This window comes from Onychostruthus taczanowskii, unplaced genomic scaffold (assembly GCF_017590055.1).
Source record: "Onychostruthus taczanowskii isolate IOZ18803 unplaced genomic scaffold, ASM1759005v1 scaffold14, whole genome shotgun sequence".
NCBI lineage: Eukaryota > Metazoa > Chordata > Aves > Passeriformes > Passeridae > Onychostruthus > Onychostruthus taczanowskii.
In genome coordinates this window covers 10,554,809-10,575,712 of record NW_024498573.1, presented here as the reverse complement: position 1 = coordinate 10,575,712, position 20,904 = coordinate 10,554,809, and the positions used below count along the sequence as shown (strand labels likewise).

General features: G+C 46.5%; 1 protein-coding gene across 5 annotated transcripts in view; it reads left to right on the top strand.

Moving 5' to 3' along the window:
* FNIP1 (folliculin interacting protein 1) overlaps window positions 1-16,326 on the top strand; it is a 64,874-nt gene extending 48,548 nt beyond the window's left edge. For 4 of the 5 annotated variants that reach the window (XM_041397924.1, XM_041397920.1, XM_041397922.1 and 1 more), the window contains 7 exons: window positions 4,689-4,835; window positions 6,725-6,894; window positions 8,172-9,597; window positions 9,955-10,123; window positions 11,622-11,819; window positions 12,159-12,274; window positions 13,089-16,326. In XM_041397924.1, coding sequence (XP_041253858.1) covers window positions 4,689-4,835; window positions 6,725-6,894; window positions 8,172-9,597; window positions 9,955-10,123; window positions 11,622-11,819; window positions 12,159-12,274; window positions 13,089-13,167 — 2,305 coding nt within the window. In that variant the 3' untranslated portion in view covers window positions 13,168-16,326. Of the gene's footprint in view, window positions 1-4,688; window positions 4,836-6,724; window positions 6,895-8,171; window positions 9,598-9,954; window positions 10,124-11,621; window positions 11,820-12,158; window positions 12,604-13,088 lie in introns of all 5 variants that reach the window. The other variant, XR_005952145.1, reaches the window with a different exon arrangement.
* Window positions 16,327-20,904: the final 4,578 nt, after the last annotated feature.

Here is a 20,904-nt window from a genome sequence, read left to right as displayed (position 1 = left end):
AGCTGGGATCATTCCCGTGACATGGCCATTGCATAACCAGCACTGGGAGCATGTAACCACCAGTTCTATGCAGAGGTTTCCATGGTGATATAAATATTGCTCTTTAATAGTGTAATGAAGTTAATTAAATCCAGTTTAATTTCATGGAAATTAATTTCCTGGGGCAGCAGCCTTTGGCAATTTTTGGGTTTTGCTGGGGTTTTTTAAAGGGTTGCATTCAGAGGTGGGCAGCAGCTGGTGCCCCCAGTCTAGGCAGGGTCCTTGTGCCCCTGTGACATGCATGTCATCCTCATTTCTGTGACATGCAAGACCCCCTTGCTTTTCAAAGCAATGCAGGATGAGTCTGGTAAGAAGAGAGAGGTATATTTAAATACCAAAGGCTGGATGCAAAGATGCTTTGGCACAGGTTCAGCAAACCCATTTAGGACACTATTATCTCTTTAGGTGTCTGCTTTCCCACTGAAGTCACGGGGAAGTCAGGAGACAAGTCCTTTGGTGAACCTGAGACTTGTGTTGATTCCTGTCCTCTTAGCAAATTGTGCTGGAGGGAAGAAGGGTACTGACTTCAGTGGGCTGGTGATTCTAAAATGTAATCCTGTTGCTGGTTTAACTCATTGCAGTCTAGTTGTTTTAAGGAGAATTTTCTTTGTTTTTTCCTTTGTTTTTTTTTTTTAAACCCCCCCAGATTTTCAGAGATGCTTAAGAGTAGCTGATGTGCACTTTTCTGGTGATCAGAATAACCTCAGATCAGTGGGCATGGGAGATGTGCTGCCCTGCTGATCAGGGAAGGTAGCATGGCAGCCCAGAGTCCCCTCTGCAGGGAAGGGGCTGTGGCTGTAGGTCACTCCTCTGCCTGCAAAAAGGGAGCTGGGTCCAAGCTGGAAAACAAAACTGCCTTCTCTCGAAGGCCCAAGCTGCTTCTGCAAATCGAGACTGTTGATAAATTTGCCATCAGTTTGGTACCCAGCTCCAGGCCTACCTTTGCATCATTAGTCACTTTACAGCAATTTTTAATTTTCTGAAGCACTGATGGGTGTAGCTATTAACACTTGACTTAGAGGCTTAGAACTCTCTGTGGATGTCAGCTGTGCAGACACATGACTTACGAAATAAGCTACTGTACTTGCATAAACATTTTGGCTCCCCCGGTCCCTGGGGCCAACGCAGCACATTGATAACACAGATTATGCATGTGACTAATACCTGTGTGGCACAAATGCTGGCTGGCAAGGAAACCCTGATTGCAGGGCCTGGGGAAACACCTCTCTGCTCTCTGGCAGACAGATTTGATCCCATTTTCTGCCAGTAATTTTTAAGCAGCTTATGCTGCTGTGAACTGAGCGTTGTGCTCAGTGGTGCCAGCACGGGCGCTGAGTTCTGGGGGAGCCCCGCTCCTGCATTCCCTGCAGTGGGGATTGCCTTTGTTTTGCTCTTCCTTTAAAAGGAAGAATCGTCTTTGGAAGGAAGGAATGAGGATAGGAAACAAATGTATGTGAATTAAGCTTTGTAAACCACTGATAATTTTCTTTCTTTGCCATTATGGTGTGGCTCCTAAATAGCAGAGCTGCTTTGGGGGCACAGTGCTGAGGGTCACTGTGTTTTCCTTGGGGAGGAAGGGGCTGCAGCAGGATGCTTTCATCCATGAGGAGCTATGTGGCTTGTTTGATTTGTACAGCACCAGGAAAAGATGTCTCGGATTGGTGCTGAAAATTGGTCCTTAAATCGAGGGTGGTTGGGGGTGTATGTGGGTGAGGGTGAAGCAGGGAGCAGCTGTGCTGTGGTGTCTGTTGGAGCAGGGCTGCTCACCTTGGTGCCACCTGTGCCCACAGGGCAGGCAGACCCCAGAGGAATTGGGCTGGCCTTGGCTCAGGGCTCCCTAGTTGCTTGGCCAGGCTGGGCTTCATGGCTCTCAGACCCTGTGAGATGTGAAGGTGTTTCCTGAGGGGCTCCTCTGCTCCCTGTGCTCCACGCTGCATTGCTGGGGCCAAGGTGCCTGGGAGCTCCAGGCTGGAGTTCAACCTCCCAGAGGCGTTTCCAAATATAAACCAATTTAAATGTACCAGAACCCTCAAAAGAGCAGAGTCTCTCATTAGCTGAGCTTTCCCTCACATGCTGGTGTGTGTGTGGGGAGGGAGGGGAGGGGGTGCTGCTGCAGATGGCCAAGAGGAGAGGGGCCAAGTGGGTTTTTAATGATTGTTATTTTTAAAATCCAGTTAACTTCCCTGTAGTGTTTGAGGAGGGTTTCTTTGTGTCATTTTTTTTAGTTTTGTTTTGTTTTCGTTTTTGCCCTTTGCTATCTGGCAGGAGAGCTTCCCTGGCTGTTGGAAGAGCTGGGAAGCAGTTAATCCTTGCCCTTGGTCTCAGTGCCATTGCTGCCTTCCTGGCGTGGAGGGTTCCCTGTGCTGCAGTCACATGCCTGCTGGCCTCGGGCCAGGCAATCTGATCTGGCTCGGAGGAAACACTATCAGCTGCAGATGCAGCCAGGGTTACCAGAATAGTAAATAACGAGTCACAAGACTCGGGCTATCTTTTCAACGAAAACAAGTATTTTAATATGTTGGTTTCAGTATAGAAGTAGTTTCTTTTTTCAAAACAGCCGAGGTGCAAGAGGCTTGGCTTGGGTTAGTTTGCATAGGATGGAGAAATAAGCTGTATTTTACGTTAAGTTGTGCTGTTTATCTTCAGATTCCCAGGTCAGCTGTGTCTGGGGGGTGTAAGCGTTCATACTTGTTTTGAGCTTTGAAACTGCTTGAGTTTGAGATCCCTGGACTTGCGGTTTCTTCTTTTTTTTTTTGGCATCTTTAACATCTGCTCCAGTTAACGGGCTGTGAACAGAAAGCTTTCCCCTAATAAAAGCCCCCCAGCCCCAGGTTACCCCTGCAGAGGAATGAACTCCCGGTACCCCAAGACTGCTTGTGCTGCTGGAGACCCTCTGGTGCCCCAGAGGCAGTGCTGGTGTCCCTGGCTGTGTGCCCCGCTCCTGTCTCGGCAGCAGGACTTGTGCTCAGGTCTGTCACTCTGTCACCAGCCTGGGCTTTCCTCCCAGGGCAGGACCAGCAGCAGAGGGTAACATGGAGCAGCTGGTGAGGCTGCTCCAAAGTGACCCAGCAGACAGCAGAGCCTCTGGGGGGCTGGGCAGTGCAGAGGTAACTCAGCTTCCCCCTCTCCAGCACACTGACTCTTTCGTGGTGCTCTCATCATGCTTCTGGCAGGGGAGGATTTGGAGGTCTAACCTTTGAAGAAGACAGAGTTGATTTTCGCTGTTGTGAGCACAGAGGATGGATTTTGTATTTGATGAAAATTAGTAGGAAAAGCAAGGCAGAGAAAGCCACTGCCCCCTCACCTTCTTCCTTCTGGAGCAGCCTTGGTGACCTCAGTCACCTTTGCTGCCCTTTGGGGAGCAGCTCTGGGTCACCACCAGCTGCTTCTGTGCCCAGTAACTGGGGGTGCCTCCCTCGTCCCCGGGGAGCCCCTGCAGCAGGGAGGGATGTGCTGTGCTGCTGCTGACGTGCAGCTCTCACTTCCTGGGAATTCCACTTTAAACACTAAACCATGGAAGATTTGGCAGCTGCTGCTCCAGTGTGTTTGCCTGCCTGCTGTGCACAGCTCTGCTCCTGAGAGTGAATGTAAATTCTGAGACTATGATATCCAGAGAAGCTATATAAGATACAATAGAAGTTCAGAGGTTTTTATATCTATAGAAAAGAAGATATAAGAGCTTTATAAATCAGGGGTGGTGCTAGGGATAATAAGGTAATGTATATCTTTGCCTTTTAAAACAAAAATACTTTGCCTAGAAAAAGTAGTGCATTAGGCAGGGTGAAACCTGAATTGATCAGTCATTTCCCATGTCCTTTTGGATTTTTTCTACTGTGTTAAAAATCCAGCTTCCCATAGTGTCATAATGTAGGCTTTGTACTTTAAACTATAACTTGTTTATATTTTAGAGAGTTTAACAGTAAACTGAGGGATTTTAATCTGGTATTTTACTGCAGAGCAAATTTTTAAGCATACATTTGCTGTCCTCTGTAGAGTCAAAAAGGATGTGGTGAGTGTGTAATAGGTACAGCCACAGGGTGACTTTACTGTCATACTCTCTATTTAAAGCTGAAGATGTGAACTGGTTCCCTGCTCTACACACCCACACTTCATAGGCTTGGCCTGGATATACACCAAGTTTTTAAAGCAAGGAGGAAGTTAAGGTATTGTTATAAGTCAGATACATACAACCTTGTCCTAGTCATAAATAAAGCAGAAGTTTGTTTTAAATGAAATGAAGAACAAGCAGGGAGATAAGAAGAAATGATCCATTCCTTCATTCAGAGCAGAGCAGCTCTTGACTTGTGCCAGGGAATGTTGCTGTGTTTGGGATTAGGTCAGGTGGGTGCAGGAGGAGCCTGTGAGGTTCAGCTCTCTGAGGTAAAGGTGAATTTGTACTATTTAATGAACAGCATGGTCTGGATAATGATTGCTGAGAGAAATTTTGTTTCTGATAGAAATGATAGCTGGATCTAAATGTTGCACAGAATTCTTTCAAGCTGGGATTTCTACTTTTTGTTGTTATTGTTTGGGTTTTTTTGTTCAGTTTGGTTTTTTGGGGGCTGTTGGGTTTTTTGTTTGGGGTTTTTTGTTTGTTTGTTTGTTTGTTTTTTCTTTAACCTCCCGGATTTTTTGGTTTTGTTTTCTAGAACAACTATTTGCAATCTCTACACGATGCCACGGATTGGGGAGCCTGTCTGGCTCACCATGATGTCAGGGACACCAGAGAAGAACCAGCTGTGCCACCGCTTCATGAAGGAGTTCACTTTCTTGATGGAAAATGCTTCTAAAAATCAGTATGGTGGATTTCAGTTTCTAAATTACTTCTGTGATTGTCCTTTTTTATTTCAAACCAATTTTTAAATCAGTTGCTTAATTCCTGGTAATCAGAGAATCAAAAGGCCATCCATAAATACCTTATTTTTGAAACAAATTAGAAATTATCTCATTAAATTTTTGCTTCCCCACAATCCTCTAAATCTTGGTAGAGGCTGAACATCTGAAACATGTTCATAGGAAGTATGTGATGTGTGTGGATGTCTGGAAGGGGGTGAAGGTACCTTACAAAATGCATTAACTTATCTTGCAGAATCAGTTATCATATGATGAGCAGGATTATGCATTCAGGAAGAGCTGTGTCTGTAATACTGTCAGACCACAAACCTTAAATACAATTTTAAAATGCCACTAAAGAACTGCTGTGCTCTTTAGTGCTCACTCACCTCTCTGGCCTCAGGCCCCAGCTGTGAGCAGATGCTGAAAACTGAGAAAGAAAGTTTCTGATAGACTGGGAGAATCTGATAAATTTACTCTTTTGTCAGTACTTTGTCCCCTTTTCCCAGGGCATGAGCAGGGGAAGTTTTTAAAGGGTTTATCTCCATTAAAGTCCTAAAAAGAGCACAAGTGTAGTTTGTGTGGGAATGGCACTAGCAGATCAGGTGTTTGGTCAGGGGCACTGCTCCCTGCAGGGTGGGAAGGGGCTGCTGCTCCCATCCTCCAGCTCTGCCACCACCTTTGGCATCTCTTCTCTCCCCTGAGGGGAAGGTGACAGTGGCCACTGTGACAGTGCTCACTGTGGTCTGCCTGCTCCTGCCCCAGTGCAATGGGAGAAACCACAGGGAATTTGAGGGGTGCAAATGCATTTTCTGAAGATCAGTTCCTGCTTCAGTGGAGGGTCTTTGCTGGGATTGTCTCCTTTGATCCCTGCCATTCTGAGTCCTGTGCATGTTGGTTACATTTAAGAAGTCATTTATCTGGGTTTGTTTTCTTTATTTTAAATATAATATTTTAAGTGATGAGAAAAATTAGGCCCTTTATCCTTGCCAATCTAGTTTTAAATTTCCTCTCCTCCTTTGGCTGTCTCTAGTGTGGTTGCATGGAAGCTGTAGGGTTCCTGATGCTTGTAAATTATTCTAATAACACTATTTTGAGACATTTAGCTCTTTTCCTCCCCACACGTGAGCCACTGTGACCAACAGCGCCGTGTGTGGAGCCTGCTGGGCCAAGCTCCTGCCAGGAAAACCAACTGGGAAAACTCCACAGAGCAGAAACCATGCTCTATCATTGCAGTAAATCAGATAGTTCATGTTTTTCAGGAAGTTTTTTTCACCTTAATTGCTTAGCCAGTGAAAACTGTTTTGCCAGCATAAGAACACAGCTTTGCTGGCTGAGCTACAGAACTTTGGGGGGGTTATTTTTGAAAAGGAGCAGCCATATGGGCTGAAATTGCACAATAGTTAGGTGAAAGAACACAGCATCCAGCTGTTTTACAGGTTTGGTAGCAATAGTCTTCCTTCTCATCCAAAGTCACAAGTCATAGGGGTTTGGGATCTCTTTGGAGTACAGGGGCCACACAGTGCCACTGCTTTCTTGCAGTGAGTGAATTAAATGTGTTTTGAGATGTTTTACAACACCAAACTTGCAAAATAGGAAGTCTTATAACAAAGTTAGAATATTTCATTTTATTTTAAACGTGTGTTCTAGAAAAGAGCTTTGCCAGGGTGGGAGGGAGGGTCCAGCCACCCTTTCTCTCCCCAAGGAACCAAGGCTGAAGAGATGATCTCTGCTGATTTTGTCAGGCTGTTTCTTTAATCCTTGATCCATATAGACTGGAGCTGCTGTCAGTTTAACATCTTGAGTGTATATCTGGAAAAAACCCCGAATATGTTGAACATTTTGCTTTCAGGTTTTTACCAGCTTTGCTGACTGCAGTGCTGACTAACCACCTGGCCTGGGTCCCCACTGTCATGCCCAATGGCCAGCCACCAATAAGAATCTTCCTGGAGAAGCATTCTTCCCAGAGTGTGGACATGCTGGCCAAAACTCATCCCTACAACCCACTGTGGGCTCAGCTCGGTACGTGGCAAATACCCCTAAACCCCCAGCAGCTTTACAGAAATGGGAGTGCGTGAGGTGAGGTTTAAGATGCTGCTTACTCCCCTCCCAGGTTATTTATTTTCAATACAAAATGAGACAAAAGTGTGTTTCAAGCTTAGAGGTGGTCACTGTGATTTTTTATGTTTTAAGTTTTTAAGGCATTATCCATTAAAAAATGTTAGCCAAAAAGTGAAGTCCTCTTTAGTCCTCTCTGTTGGGTCCCTTAAGGTCCCCTGCTCTGGTGCTGGTGGAGGATTCCAAGCCTCCTCTGGTCCTCCTCCTCCTGTAAGGAAAATCTGCTTTTATGTTGTGGGATGCCACTATCACTAAACCTCATTCTGGAATGAGAAAATCAAGAAAATTCATATTTTGATCAGAAGTGAACATACTTTTAATACAACGGAGTGAAGCAGAACAGGAAGTCACAGCTTGGCAACCGCCAGGGAAGGTCTCAGAGCCCAGTCAGTGGGTAGCTGGTCATACTGTCTGATAACTGCCCTGCAGAGAAGAGCAGGGGAGGTCAGATCGTCCTGCTCTGCACACAAACTCAATCATGGAATTTGATTAGGGAAGGTAAGGAAGGTTTTGTGAGGTGGTGCTATTATTGTACAGGTAGGAATGGCCAGGGTGTTAGCAAGAAAACTTGATTTCAGGCCTCATGTGGCTTAGGGTGGCCTTCAAGAGGACTCCTTGTCCCCTCAGCCCTAATACCTCCAGAACACACAGGCACTTGCCCAGGTGACTCGAGTACAGCCAGAACACCCCATCCAACCCATAGCAGAACTCTGGGAAGGGAAGAGAAGGAGGTTGGCTTCAGCCATGCACCTGCCATGGTCACTTTTTGTCCTCATTCCTGGCATGGGTTTGTTTCTTTTGCAGCTTTCTTTTGTGGGTAAAAGTCCAGCCCACTTTCCAGACTTTCCAGGGTAATTTGGCACAGATGCCTCCTCTCTGCCATGGCTGTATAAGGATCCCAGGAGATGAGCCTCCAAAGCTGTAGTGGGGTGGTGTGAATGCTCCCTGATGTGTGAAGTCACATGTCCCCCTGACCAGTGGCTCACCTTACAGATCATACCAACAGCATCTTTGGGATTCTCTTACTGAAAACAAAGTACAGCATAGCTGTTTTAACTCTACTGCTTTAGTATTTCTCTCTTGTAGACCTGGTCTTTGAAAACTGGCCCAACAGCTGGCTGTTAGAAGAATAAATTATTGCAAAGATGCCAAGTAATTGTGTGTTTAATTTCCTGTCCTAGGTGACCTGTATGGGGCCATTGGATCACCTGTGAGATTAGCGAAAACAGTCGTGGTTGGCAAAAGACATGACCTGGTCCAGAGGTTGCTTTATTTCCTCACTTATTTCATCAGATGCTCTGAACTTCAAGAGACACACCTTCTGGAAAATGGGGAGGATGAGGCCATCGTCATGCCTGGCACTGTTATCACCACCACGCTGGAGAAAGGAGAAGTGGAAGAGTCTGAGTATGTGCTTGTCACGATGCACAAGAACAGGGGCAACTTGCTCCCCACCGAGTCTGAAGAGATGAGAGCTCCCAACTGCAGCTGTAAATACTGCAAGTGTCCCATTTCCCTCGCACAGAACATAGAAGGTGTTGCACAGCAAGAGAGAGAAGACATGCAAAGCACTCCTAAGGTAGAGCTGGAATCTTCTTCAGACGAGAACAGAACCATCGTTCCTGAGGATGGCCAGGAAGATGCCGTGGATGTGACACAACCAAGGCCCTGCCTGGATACCAAACTGGAGACTGTGGTGTGCACAGGGTCAGCTTCACCCGAGAAATGTGTGGGGACAGAATCTTGTTTGGAGCCAGCAGGCAGCGCGTGGAGGAGTGAGGATGCGCTGGAGGCGGGCAGCCAGGCGGGAGGGGGCACAAGGAGCCCCGGCATTGCCGTGGAGAAGAAGCCGCCCGATAAGCTCTTCATGGACGCGTTTCCACGCGGCGCTGCCGAGGCTCAGACAAAGGTGACTTTCCTCATCGGAGATTCCATGTCACCTGACTCAGACATCGAACTGAGAAGTCAGGCAGTAGTGGAACAAATTGCCAGGCATCACAGCCCGCCAGCAGCGGAGGCAGGAGTGTCTGCTGATCAGAACTGTGAAGCTAAACAAACTGTTGAGGACCAAAATAGAGACTGTGGGACAGCTGAACCCTTTCCTCAAGTTGCTAGTGAGCATCAGAGCTGGAACTCAAACCCATACAGTGCTGAGAGCATGAGTCTGTTTGATGAATATTTCACTGATGACAGTTCAGTTGAAACCCAGACTACTGACGATATTCCAGGGCAAGCAGCTGCGAACCTTCTTGCTCACAACAGTAGTTTAGAATTTTCTAAAAAGCTGTGTACAAAGGCTTGCAAACCACCTAGTGAATTTTGTAAATTTATGGACTCTGTTCGACAAGAGACGTACAAAAACTGCTTTAATGAGCAGGACCAAAGAGAGAAAATCTCTATTCGTGTCCCCCATGGGGACAGGGAAAATGTAGAGAAAAAAGTGGCTCCGGGAATTGACTGGGACATTCCAAGAAATGAGAGTTCAGACAGTGCCCTGGGTGACAGCGAGAGTGAGGATACAGGCCATGATCTAACTAGACTGGGCAGTAACTATTATGGAGGAGAGCAAGAAGACTGGGCAGAGGAATATGAGATTCCCTTCCCTGGGTAAGTACTGTTCAGCACTAACAGAGCCTAAAAAAGATGGAGCCTCTTCTCATGTCACATATTTGGAGGACTGTAGCCTAGCTTGGCATCAGGGGTTGGAAAAGTGCCTCTTGAGCTTGCTGGTTGTGGAGTAATATTGAGAGATCAGTTGTCTGGAAAAAAATACTAATGGTGTATTGTGATCTTGGCTTGTATTCTCTGCTTCCATGATAAGCTGACTGCAAAAGCTGACTGTAAACTTTTTAAAAAGTGCTTGACTTCAAGATAGAAGAGATATGAAAAAAGTAGAAATGCAACCTATGTAAGGTGAATTTGCTGTTTACTGTTTTACACCTCTTTGATATGCCTTTCTTGCAGGTCAAAATTAGTTGAAGTCAACTCTGTCCAGCCCAGTATTGCCAATTTTGGAAGATCCTTACTAGGAGGTTACTGTTCCTCTTACGTCCCTGACTTTGTTTTGCAAGGAATAGGAAGTGATGAAAAGCTGAGGCACTGTTTGGTGTCAGATTTGTCTCATGCTGTGCAGGTAATTAAGCTATATTTGGTAAATGTATTTCTCACAGTAGGGAAAGATAAATGTTTGTGAAGGTACAACCTGCTGGAAGTGGAAATATTTCCTGTCACAGCTCCTGTCAGATTTCTCCAGTCCCAGGTCACCAATTTTTCTCTGCTCTCAATTAATGTATCTGAAAAACGTGGATATTTCACTGCAGTTCTGGAGCATGAAAGATCAGACTCCTACTGAAGCCAGCTGGGAGGCTTGTGCCCTGGGAAGATGGATCTCAGTGCTAAGCTGTATCACTGTGTCCTGTAGGCTTGGCAGCTGATGGTTGTGTCCCACAGGATGGAATGATGTTAAACAAGCCCATGTGCTGAGGTTGTGCCTCTCTCCCTGGGCACACAGTCCTCCTGCAGTGCTGCAGAAGCTCTCATTGCTCCCTCCTCTGTCCCTGCACGTCTGACCAATGTGCTGCTGCTTGTGCAGCAGAATGTGTTCTCCATCACAAATGCTCAGTATTTTGGAGACATTGCTCCTTCTTTAGGGTGGTAGTCCATGTGTCCAATTGGCACTGTCCTCATTGGAGATGGAGAAAGCAATGTAAAGATAATGGTCTGAAGAGAACTCGTGTTTCTGATGTGTTGGAGCTCCTCCACAGCTGCTTTTCCCTAGATGAACTGGGGCATGACTAGGAAGTGTGGTATTTCCTCCCACTTTTACCAGAAAAGAAGTAGAAAGCAGGCTGTCACTGAAAGTGTGACATCTGTTCCCATCTAGTTTATTCCTCAGAGAATAAGGGAAAACAGACTGCTGAGAAGCCACTTTCCTGAGACCTTCCAAAAAGTCTCCTTTTCCCTACTTCTCACTTCAACAATGTGCATTAGACCTGCAGCCCTTCTCTGCATGCCCTTGCTGACTCCTTGGAAGCAGATAATTGCTAACAGTTCAGCCCAGAAAATTTATTAGGGATGGACAGTGGGTTTCCAAATACTCCCTTTTTGAACCTTTTTTCATGGCTTTGGAGAGGTGGAAACCAGCAGGGGGGGATGGCAAGGCACAGGCTTGGTTCCTAACTCCCTCTGCTGGCCTCCCGTGAAGAAAAACCTGTGACAGCTGGGAATAATCTGACCTCGTTAACACAGCCACACTAAACAACAAGTTGAATTTTTGGTGCTTTCAGTTTTAGGAGTTTAAAATACACTTTAGATATGTCAGAATTCTTTATATCAAATGCCAAAAGTAACTGTCAGCCAGTGACATTCTTTAAAGCCTGTAAGAAAAGATAAAATAGCCTTCTAAGACTATCCTTCTAAGACTGTGCCTTACTCACAAAACCCCACTGGTTTTAATGGATGGAATGCAATGTGGGCAGATGTATTTTAGGTGAAGCAGTGTCTGGGATGCTATCCTGCTACCCAGCAATGCTGTCCTAATATCCAGGATGGATATTTCTGTGAAAAGTTTTGTGAAAAGAGTGCTGTCATTTGTCATTCTTGGGGTTCTGCTCTTCATTTTTTGTCCCTAGCACCCTGTTCTGGACGAGCCCATTGCAGAAGCTGTCTGCATTATTGCAGACACGGACAAATGGACGGTGCAAGTGGCCAGTAGCCAGAGGAGAATGATTGAGAATAAACTAGGAAAAGAAGTGTTAGTCTCCAGTCTCGTCTCCAACCTGCTTCATTCCACTCTTCAGCTTTACAAGCATAATTTATCTCCAAACTTTGTAAGTCTAAATGGGAATCACAAGGGTGATTGTTTTGAAGCATCCTTTAACTTCACAGGTTAGAGATACATAAGGCTCTTCCTAGAGTTTGTATTCATAGCCAGTGCATCTTCTGGTGCAGCTGTTTGTGATGCCTATTGAAATGCCAGTCTTATCAAAACAGCTGCCTCATTAATTTTGATTTAACATGTAGTCAAAGGCTTCTGCTCAAAAATGAAAGTCCTGCCAGTGAATATCTCACCTAGACATGGCCACAGAACAGTCAGCAGGGGTGTGGGATCTGTGCTTTCTGCTTTGGTTCTGTCTTCTCCCTGACACAACTCCTTTTGCTTTTTATAGTGTGTGATGCACCTGGAAGATCGGCTGCAGGAGCTTTACTTCAAAAGCAAGATGCTGTCTGAGTATCTCAAGGGCCAGATGAGAGTCCATGTCAAGGAGCTGGGCGTGGTGCTGGGGTATGGTCACAAACTTCTCCCAGCAGTGCTACCCTGGGTGTCCTGGTGCACACCCTCCACCTGGGCTTGTTCCTAAGCACAGCAAAATGGATTCCTAAATGAGACTGGAACTCCTAAGTTACCCATGGCTTCAGGCTTCTCCTTAGGCATTGCTCAATCACAAGGATCCCCCAGCTTTTCTGCCTTCCCTGCGGGCAGGAAGATGGGTTCAGCACTCTGGAGCTTATCAAACTCCCTTCTTAGTTGGTCAGTCGTCACTGAACAACATGGGGCACCTGATTCCTCCAGGCTGACTTTCCCTACATGGCAGGAAACACTCTCTGTGTCATGTAAGGCACATAATACCTCTCTGTGGGTGTGGGGCATGGGCAGAGGAGTTATTTAAGGGGTGTTTATAGGAAGGCTCTGAGTAAGTTTTCCTGTGGAGGAGTGCAGCATGAGCAGGAAGGCACACAGAACATGTGTGGTGCTGGACATGGCAGCTTTAGCTGGTCCTCTGCTCCTGTACTGTGTCCCCCAACTATTATTCCCTTTACTCTGAAGCTAGGCAGGAATTTTCCTTCCCCCATCTGCTTTCTCACCAGTTTGTTGGCCCTGTTAAAAACCCAGCAGGCAGGTGGGAGCTCAGGCAGTGCTGACACTGTGGGAGCAGGCGCATCTGGAGGGGTGGGAGGAGCAGTCTGGCAGCTGCAGTGTGTAGCCCGTGGCCCAAGTGCAAGTGCTGGGGCTCGAGCAGGCGGTGTGGGTTCTGACACGTGTTCAGCCCAGTGACATTTCAGGCTGGATTAAACATGACTCTTCTGCTTCCTTTCAGGATTGAATCCAGCGACCTCCCCTTGCTGGCAGCTGTAGCGAGCACTCACTCTCCGTACGTTGCCCAGATCCTACTTTAAAATGCCAGAGGCCACAGACTTTGACTTTTTGCTTCTCTGGAAACAAAGTGGATGACAACTTGTTCTGGCTCCTTTCTCTTTGCAGCAAGTAAAACAAACTGCTTGTTGAGCTTGCAGCACCTCCATATATGACTGCATGGTGTGCAAACAGTTGGAGACTTCTCCTCTCCCACTTAACAATTTATAAAAAAGGATAAAGAAAGGAGAAAGGAAAACTGAGTAAGCCCAGGATTTCCACCACAGAAAAGTGGAGATTTTAGCAAAGCTGAAGAGATGCATTTTTCTAGCAGTTTCTGCCGCAATGGCTGACTGTGACTTATACTGGGGAATGGAGGAAGAACTGCTCTGAGAAATACGTGATGCCATCATCCCTTATAAACTGAACAAGAGAGCAGCTGCCTTCAGCCAGGCTGCAGCTGATGAGGATCACGTTAGGATCTGTAATTCTCAAGCTGCAGTGATTTGTAAACAACTTCTACTTTTTCACATCATAGTCCAATTCTGAATAGTTCCCAGACGAAGAACGGGGCAGAGGCCTGGTGGTTTTTTTTGCAAGAAGCTTATTAATGACAGTCAGCTACAGAATTTATTTATGATCTTTCTCCTGGGAAGAGGAAATAGTGGGGGACAGAGGGTGACAGGGAGAACGGAGGAACAGGCCAACAGACAAACTAGCGATGGAGATTCTTGGCTGGATGCTGTAACCAGTATTAAATGTTTATAATGTTTAAATGTTGCTTTATACTAAATGATGCTTTTCTTCATCAACGTAATCAAAATGTTAACAACAAAAATAATCTAAAGAGAACGGTTGGCTGAAATTTCCCCATGGGTTCCCCAGAATGACATGACAATTACCTCTAACTTTTGTATGATATATAAAATCTTGGACCATCATATTCTTTATACAGCAGTCAGTCAGCTATTGAAATAATGAACTAGAAATAATTGTACCAAAGCATTGGGGACAAAACGAGTAGACTATTACCCTTAATGGCTCAGGTAACAAATTGATACATTTTTTAAAACCATTCTACAAAAAAAAAGAACATTGATTACACCATAGTGTAGTAATATCCAAATTATTTTTTGACAAATATACCCTTGCTGCAGATAACTCTAATCTCTTTTCTACTCACTTGTGTAATTACCAGCAGGAAATGTTGTTTATTTTATTCTCAGCATTTCTCTTTTACTCAGCCATCACTGGTTTGTCATTGTATATACAATAGCTGTACGAGTAGCTGATGGACCCAGCCTGGTGTAAGTAATGTAAATAGACAGTGGGAGGTGGATTATGTTTTCGAAGGCTCTACTACCTCAGTTTAACTGGACACTTCATTCTAGGCTTTGCTTTCCATATTTGTCCTAGCAGCCAATTAATGTTGCTGATTTTTAGCTTCTGTTTTCATCTGTTAGGTTTAGTATATTGAAATTCATGGATTAAATTATCCACACAAGTAGGAGACACATATTCACTTGGTCTCTAAATTGTATAAAATTTCTATAAATACATCATTCTGTAATCATCTTTTCAATAGTACAGCACGCCTGCTATTGTTGTTTGCAGAGTTACTTTAAGTACAAATCTATTTTAACCATTTGATAAACTTGAAAACAATAGGAGAGATCCCTGCCCCACCTCTGTCAGTGACAGAACTCTCCTCCCTTCCTTCTCTGGGGCCAGGATTTGGAGAAGTTTTTCAGTACTACTTAAAATCTGTCACCTAAAACTCTGTTCCAGGGAGATCTACATGGCAAAACCCACCCCTCCCTTCCATGTAGGACTGAGTCTACATCAGGAAGTGACCCCAACATTCATACAGGCAGTGTCATTGGAACCTCTTTTGTATATAAAATCTGATGCTGACTGCTGCAGGGGAAAACCTCATGTTTAATATGTGATCCAAGGATTTGTTTCTCCCATTTTTCAAATGTCTCTTCCTTGCCACACAATTATATTACATCTGGCTTTTGGAATGAGCACAAAACAGGGGTCCAGTTGTGTAAATGTGTTTCTAATGAAATATAGGATTGCACTCAGAACATGGATGTTTAACTCTTCGCTAGGATATGTGGTACAGGCAGTAGTTAGGATACCATGCTGTGCACAGACCGGCAGCAGTGACCTGGCAGTGTCTGTGCTGCTGGGGCTGGCAGAGGAGGGTTCCTGCCTGTGCCTTGGGAGGTTCTGTGGGTGAGTTCATCCACAGCACGTGCCCAGGGAGCTGGGCAGCTGCACCCTCACCCTGGCATCCCCCAGGCTGTGCTCACAATGATCCTCACAGGAGAATACAGGTCCTCATTTGAGCCTTCATAGAGCGAATTGTTGGGGTCACTTTGAAATGGGTTTGACTCTCCAGAAAGGCCCTTGCATGGCTGGCAGTGATTACTGACACGAGAGGAGAAGGAGGTGGCTGTTGAGTGGCACTTTCCCTGCTGTCTCTGCCCAGCACCAGCCAGTAATGGCATTAATGATGTGCTCAGTCAGTCCCAGATGGAGCAGCCACGGATGCAGCTTCCTCGTCATCCTCCCACAGTGCCAGTCCCTCCTGGCACGGCAGCAGCCTCTCCACCTCTCAGCAGTATTGTGGGCAGAACACAACCAAAACCCTTGCGTGATGGGAAGTTTTCTGTGAGTTAACTTTTTGGGTACGTGAACAATGTGGTACGTATGTCTGTTTGTTAAATACGAAAAGGGATTTTTACAGGATATAGAATTGACTTCTTAAAATATATCACTGTTCTTTTATGTGAATAGAAAACTAATGTTTGATTTATTTTTTCCACTACTCCCAATCTCCATTATTAACATGTCTTAATTTTCTGGCTGAAACCTAATTGTACTAGGCACACAAATGAGCAAATTTGATTTTGTTGCAATTGGCAAACACTGGGCTGCTAAGAACAAGAAACTGTTTAAAAGAACAGATTTTACACCTTGCATATGTTTTCCCTATTAGTTCTTAGAGATGTTTTATGACAATTTTTTGCTTTCTCTAAATTATTTAGATGGTGGTACTTGTAAAATGCTGGGTAAAATGTACATACTTGTTATCTCCTGGTTTTGTATATATTTCCCAAGATGTGCACTTGTATTATAATAACCATTCCCAATTTTAGGGGAAATTTGTGCAATAAATACAGTATGTCAGTTTAGTTCTGGTACTTTATGTGTCCCTTTTTTGACACGTGCTATGAGTCCATGGGTGAGTGAACCATCTTACATTTGACACCTGTCTCCTCTCAGCTCCTCTTTTTGGGGCATTGATTCTGGCACTTGGCAGTGCTGCAGCCATTTTAATTTGGGAATTTGTAAGGAATTAATTGTTTCTAATAGGAAATTGTGACTGAACTTGCTGTCCTTTCAGCTGTGAATGTTGTTGGCCCCCAGAAGGCAACAGTGAGATGGGAGGGAGGTCCTGATGCTCTGTACCAATGCTTGACTTTGTGTGAGGTGAACAAACAAGCAGAAAGCCATTGTCTTCCACTGGTTCATACATTCATTCCTAAAGTGACTTGCAAGGAAGTTTGCCACACAGGTGTTTGCCATTGTGCTTGTCACTGCATTTGTGCCCATCTGCCTGAGTACAATCCCTTCTGTCTCTGGGCTGCTGCACAGGAATGAAGGTCATTGAGGAGTCTTCGTAAGGTTGTATTAAATCTAAGTTCAAATTGTGATAGCAGTGCTGCCAAGAAAAGTGAAGTAATAATCATGCAACAGCAAAAACAATTAGGAAGGTGTAGCAGAGTGTATAAATGAGGCTTTAAAGCATCTGGGTTAAATAAGGTCCTGTGTTCCCAAAGAATGGAAAAAGGACAAGCAGAAGACAGAAACCTTTGCTCGAAGCAGCTCCATCTTCTATTTTTGATTAACGCTACATGGTTTTCTGCCCTGGTACGTACCTGCCCCAGATGCCCTTGCCACATGCAAGGTGCAGGATGGGCTGAGGGACGAGCTGAGGTCAGTGTCCCCAGGCCCTGTCTTGCAGTGACCAGCTGCAGGGCAGGGAACGCTGCGGGTCCCACACTCAGCACAGCCAGACAGCACAGGAGCCTTCTAGGATTTCCACTTGCACCTGCCAAGTCCTGTAAAAGGATGCCTGCGATGGGAGTGTTTGGAAGAATGGAATTTGTCCTCTCCAGAGGAATGAAGGCCACAACAACTGACTCTTGGGTGCTTAAACTTGGTCCTGTAACACCACCGTGAGGTTTCCCTGTGCACAGAGATGAATTGCTGTGACTGCCTTCTCTGTTGGCATCCCAAGTAACACTGTAGCAGTGGCTCAGTGCTCCGTGTGGGTGAGTCAAAAAAGCAATTAACACAGGATTTCTTGTTTTTTAATACTAACAACACAGGGGCTTATTGCTGGGCTGGTGTACTGTTCCATGATGGATTCGCAAGGCAGAGCCTGCAGTCCCACAGCAGCACTGAAGGTGCTGAGCAGGCAGCTCCAGCAGAGTCTGCAGCAGGAGATGCTCGGCTTTAGCTGGGAGTTCTGCCATGGAACACTGAGATGTGCACCGTCAGACCTCCTGCAGGGCTTCTTGGGCTGAGTGCACCTGACACAGGGCAGAGAATTTTGTGTTACCAGAGTCGATGGTCATGAGGTGTCCTCCTGACGGGGATGGCAAGAGTAGCTGGAGTCATGTGTCTGTGTGGGTGTTTGGCAGCTATGATGTGAGCAGTAAATTCAGCAGTGTAATCACTGCAGCATCCAGAAAATGCTGATGTTAATGGCCAGAATTGATTCACTTTTTAACTTTCCAGCTAGACTGGGACATAGCACTTGCTAGCCAATATTTTTAATGTATTGTTGCTCCTTTTCTGTAATTCCCTCAATTTTCCTGAAAAAAAAAAAAAAAAAAAGCAAAAGCTAATTCACTTAGCTGAGGCAAAGACAGGAAGGAAGCCACAGGCACCCGAGTACCATGGCATCTCATCTCCCACATTATTCCCAGGGGTCTGCAGAAGAGGATATGATTATTTTCTGTGTGGCTTAGAGCAGAGTAATCACAGGATAATTTCTGGATCCAGGGGTGGGAATCAGCTTGATGTGTTGGCTGCACAAAAGCACAGAGCTCTTAACAGCTCTTTGCTGAGCTGCTGTTGCTTTCTTCTCTCTTAAACATTTATTGTTAAAAAATAGCGGCCTTGTAGTTGGAGGTAAAGTAAGCAGAGAGCCTGGAGATAGACGTGACTTCTGAGTCTCTGTGCTGCAAGGAACATCTCTGTTTATGTGCTGCAGCATGCACATTCTGTTCCAGCCATCCCCTCATTTATTTTGTGGTACAGGAGCAGTTACAGGCTTTGCACACCACGGCTGCAGCCTTCTTGTCTTCCCCCTGTACAAGATCCTCTTTGCTGTTGCTACAGGCAGATCTAAATACACCAGTGCTTAGGGTTTTAGAAAGTGTTGCTGGTGCTGGCTGGAGATGCTTCTTCACTGGAAGCAGAACTTTTCTGTTTTGACTGCCAAAGAAACACAAGTTCAAATCCTATGGGATCTGTCCAAGCTTTTGGAGCAGAACCTGATTCCCCAGCAGCAGTGGCTTTGCTTTGAGAGTCCTCTGGCAGAGGAGCTGGAAGGTAAATAAATAATCTGTGCCCAATGGGGCTGGTAGTTCTCCCAAAGGAGTGGTTAATTTTCCCGTTGCTGTGGTCAGTGGGAAGGAACAGACATTACAGGACAGGCAGCTCAGCACTGAGGAACAGGAGTGAGAGCTCCTGCCCTGGCTGGCACAGAAAGTGCCAACATGGAGCATCCCATGGGCTGGGGTCCCCACAGGAACCTGCTGGAAGAGCTGGCATGAGGTTTTATGTGTTGGAGAGGTGCTGTGATTCTCCTTCCACGGAAGGACCACTGCTGGGCAGCATTTTCTGCCTCAGCAATACCTGCTGGCCTGCAAGGCTGGGCAGTTGTGTGGCCTCTGGAAAGGAACAGCTTCATGGGAGCCATCACCTGCCCGTCACCCACTTGGGTCTTGCTCAGGCTCTCTGGCAGCTTGTCTCCTCCTAGAAGCATAGCAGCAGGAAACAGCATGTTACTCCCATGTATTTATTTTCATTACCAAAAATATTTGGTTAAAATATCTGTACAGCGGCAGAATTTGATTTCCGAACCTCTGTGTGTTCCAGCTGTTTGTTCCCAGCTAGAGTTTAAGGGTGGGGATTAGTGCCTGAGCTCCTGCCTTCAGCTGTGCTCCTGACAAACAGCTGCAGCAGGGCCCAGAGCCGGTCGCTGGTGGTTACGGTACGAGAAGGTGCAGGGGTAAAGGCAGGTGACAGCCGGTAGCTGGTCCAGCGGTTTGGGATGTCGGAGATAAGGAAAGGCCACCTGCAGCACTCAGGAGTGGCTCGTGCTGAGGCAGCCGGCAGCACCTCCTACGTCCGGCATGACCTCAGAGGACACGGCGGTGACACTCGCCCTTCCCCTCGGCGCACGTCAGCTGAACGCCAGCGCTGGGCGCTGCCCCTGCCCGCTGCTGTTGCTCAAAGCCTCCGCGGGTTGAGCAATGCCCGCGCTGGCCGCAGCTGTGGGCAGGGCAGTTTGTGCCCGGATCCCATCGGCACCCAGGGAGTGCCGCGGCGCGCTGCGGGCGGAACAACCGGCCCAGGTGGTTGGCAGGGCGAGCCCGGCCGCGGGGCTGCTTCCTGCTGGGACTGACTCGGGCGTAGAACTCGCTTTGTTTCAAGGCCAGGTTTCCCCAGAGCGCCATCCTGGAGCCCTGCAGTACAGCCAGGCGGCTGTCTGGGCGCTCAGACACCAGCGAGGGCGAGCGGCCGTGGCTGCGGGGCAGAGCTGTGCTGCCGGGCCGCACGGAGGAGCCATTCCGGCCCGGCCAGCAGGCCTCATTGCAACATCCCAAAGGAAGTATTTGGGCCGCAGGCGCGTCCCAGATTTCCAAAGCAGCGCAGGCGATAAGCAGATGCCTTTTTCTTGTGACACAGCTGCTCTGCCTATGCCGCAGCTTTGGCCGGGTCCCTGGCTGTGAGAGAAGCGCCCGGCCCGGTGCTGCTGGGGTCTTCTGCTGTGATTCACCTCTCACTGCACCTTCCTGCTTTCAGTTTTGTCTTGTTTGCCTTAAGGACCTGCAACCCAGCCCCTTTGGTAACAGTTTTTCTCTAGATAAAGCGTCTCAGAAATGAAATTATAGACCAAGAAAAATCTTAAGGAAGAACGAGCCAGGGGCAGCAGGATGGAAGTGTCTTCCTCTGGCTCATCTTTTTTACTTTAAAAAACCAGAACCTTGTGTGAGCGGGAGGGAGCCCCTCCTCAGGGGAGCCCTGCGGTGCCACAGTGCCATCCCAGGCCCATGACGCTGCCTTTTAGCCCATAAAGACATTCTTTAATTGCTGGTATCTTTTGGTTTGAAGATTTCATCTATCCTGTGCTTTCTAAAATGTTAAGGGAGTGGGACTCTGTCCAACCATGCCTTTGCCTGCTTCTGTTGTTCAGTTTCTAGCACTAACCAGAGTGTCTGTTTAATCTGGAACTTGCTTTTCCTTCTTCATTAACTCCTTAAGATAGCTTTGATTCCACTGGTTGGACAGGCCTTGCTTTTTCCTTATGGAAGAGCACTAAGGAGGAATGGGGGTCGTGCAGATCACATGTGGCTCTGCTGTGCTGGAGCAATCACAACCAATGCTGCTCTCATCGTTATTTCCTGCATGAGCAGGATGGGCTGAAGTTGCAGCTCTGGGACACATGAATGTGTCACTGGTGGCAGTGCTGG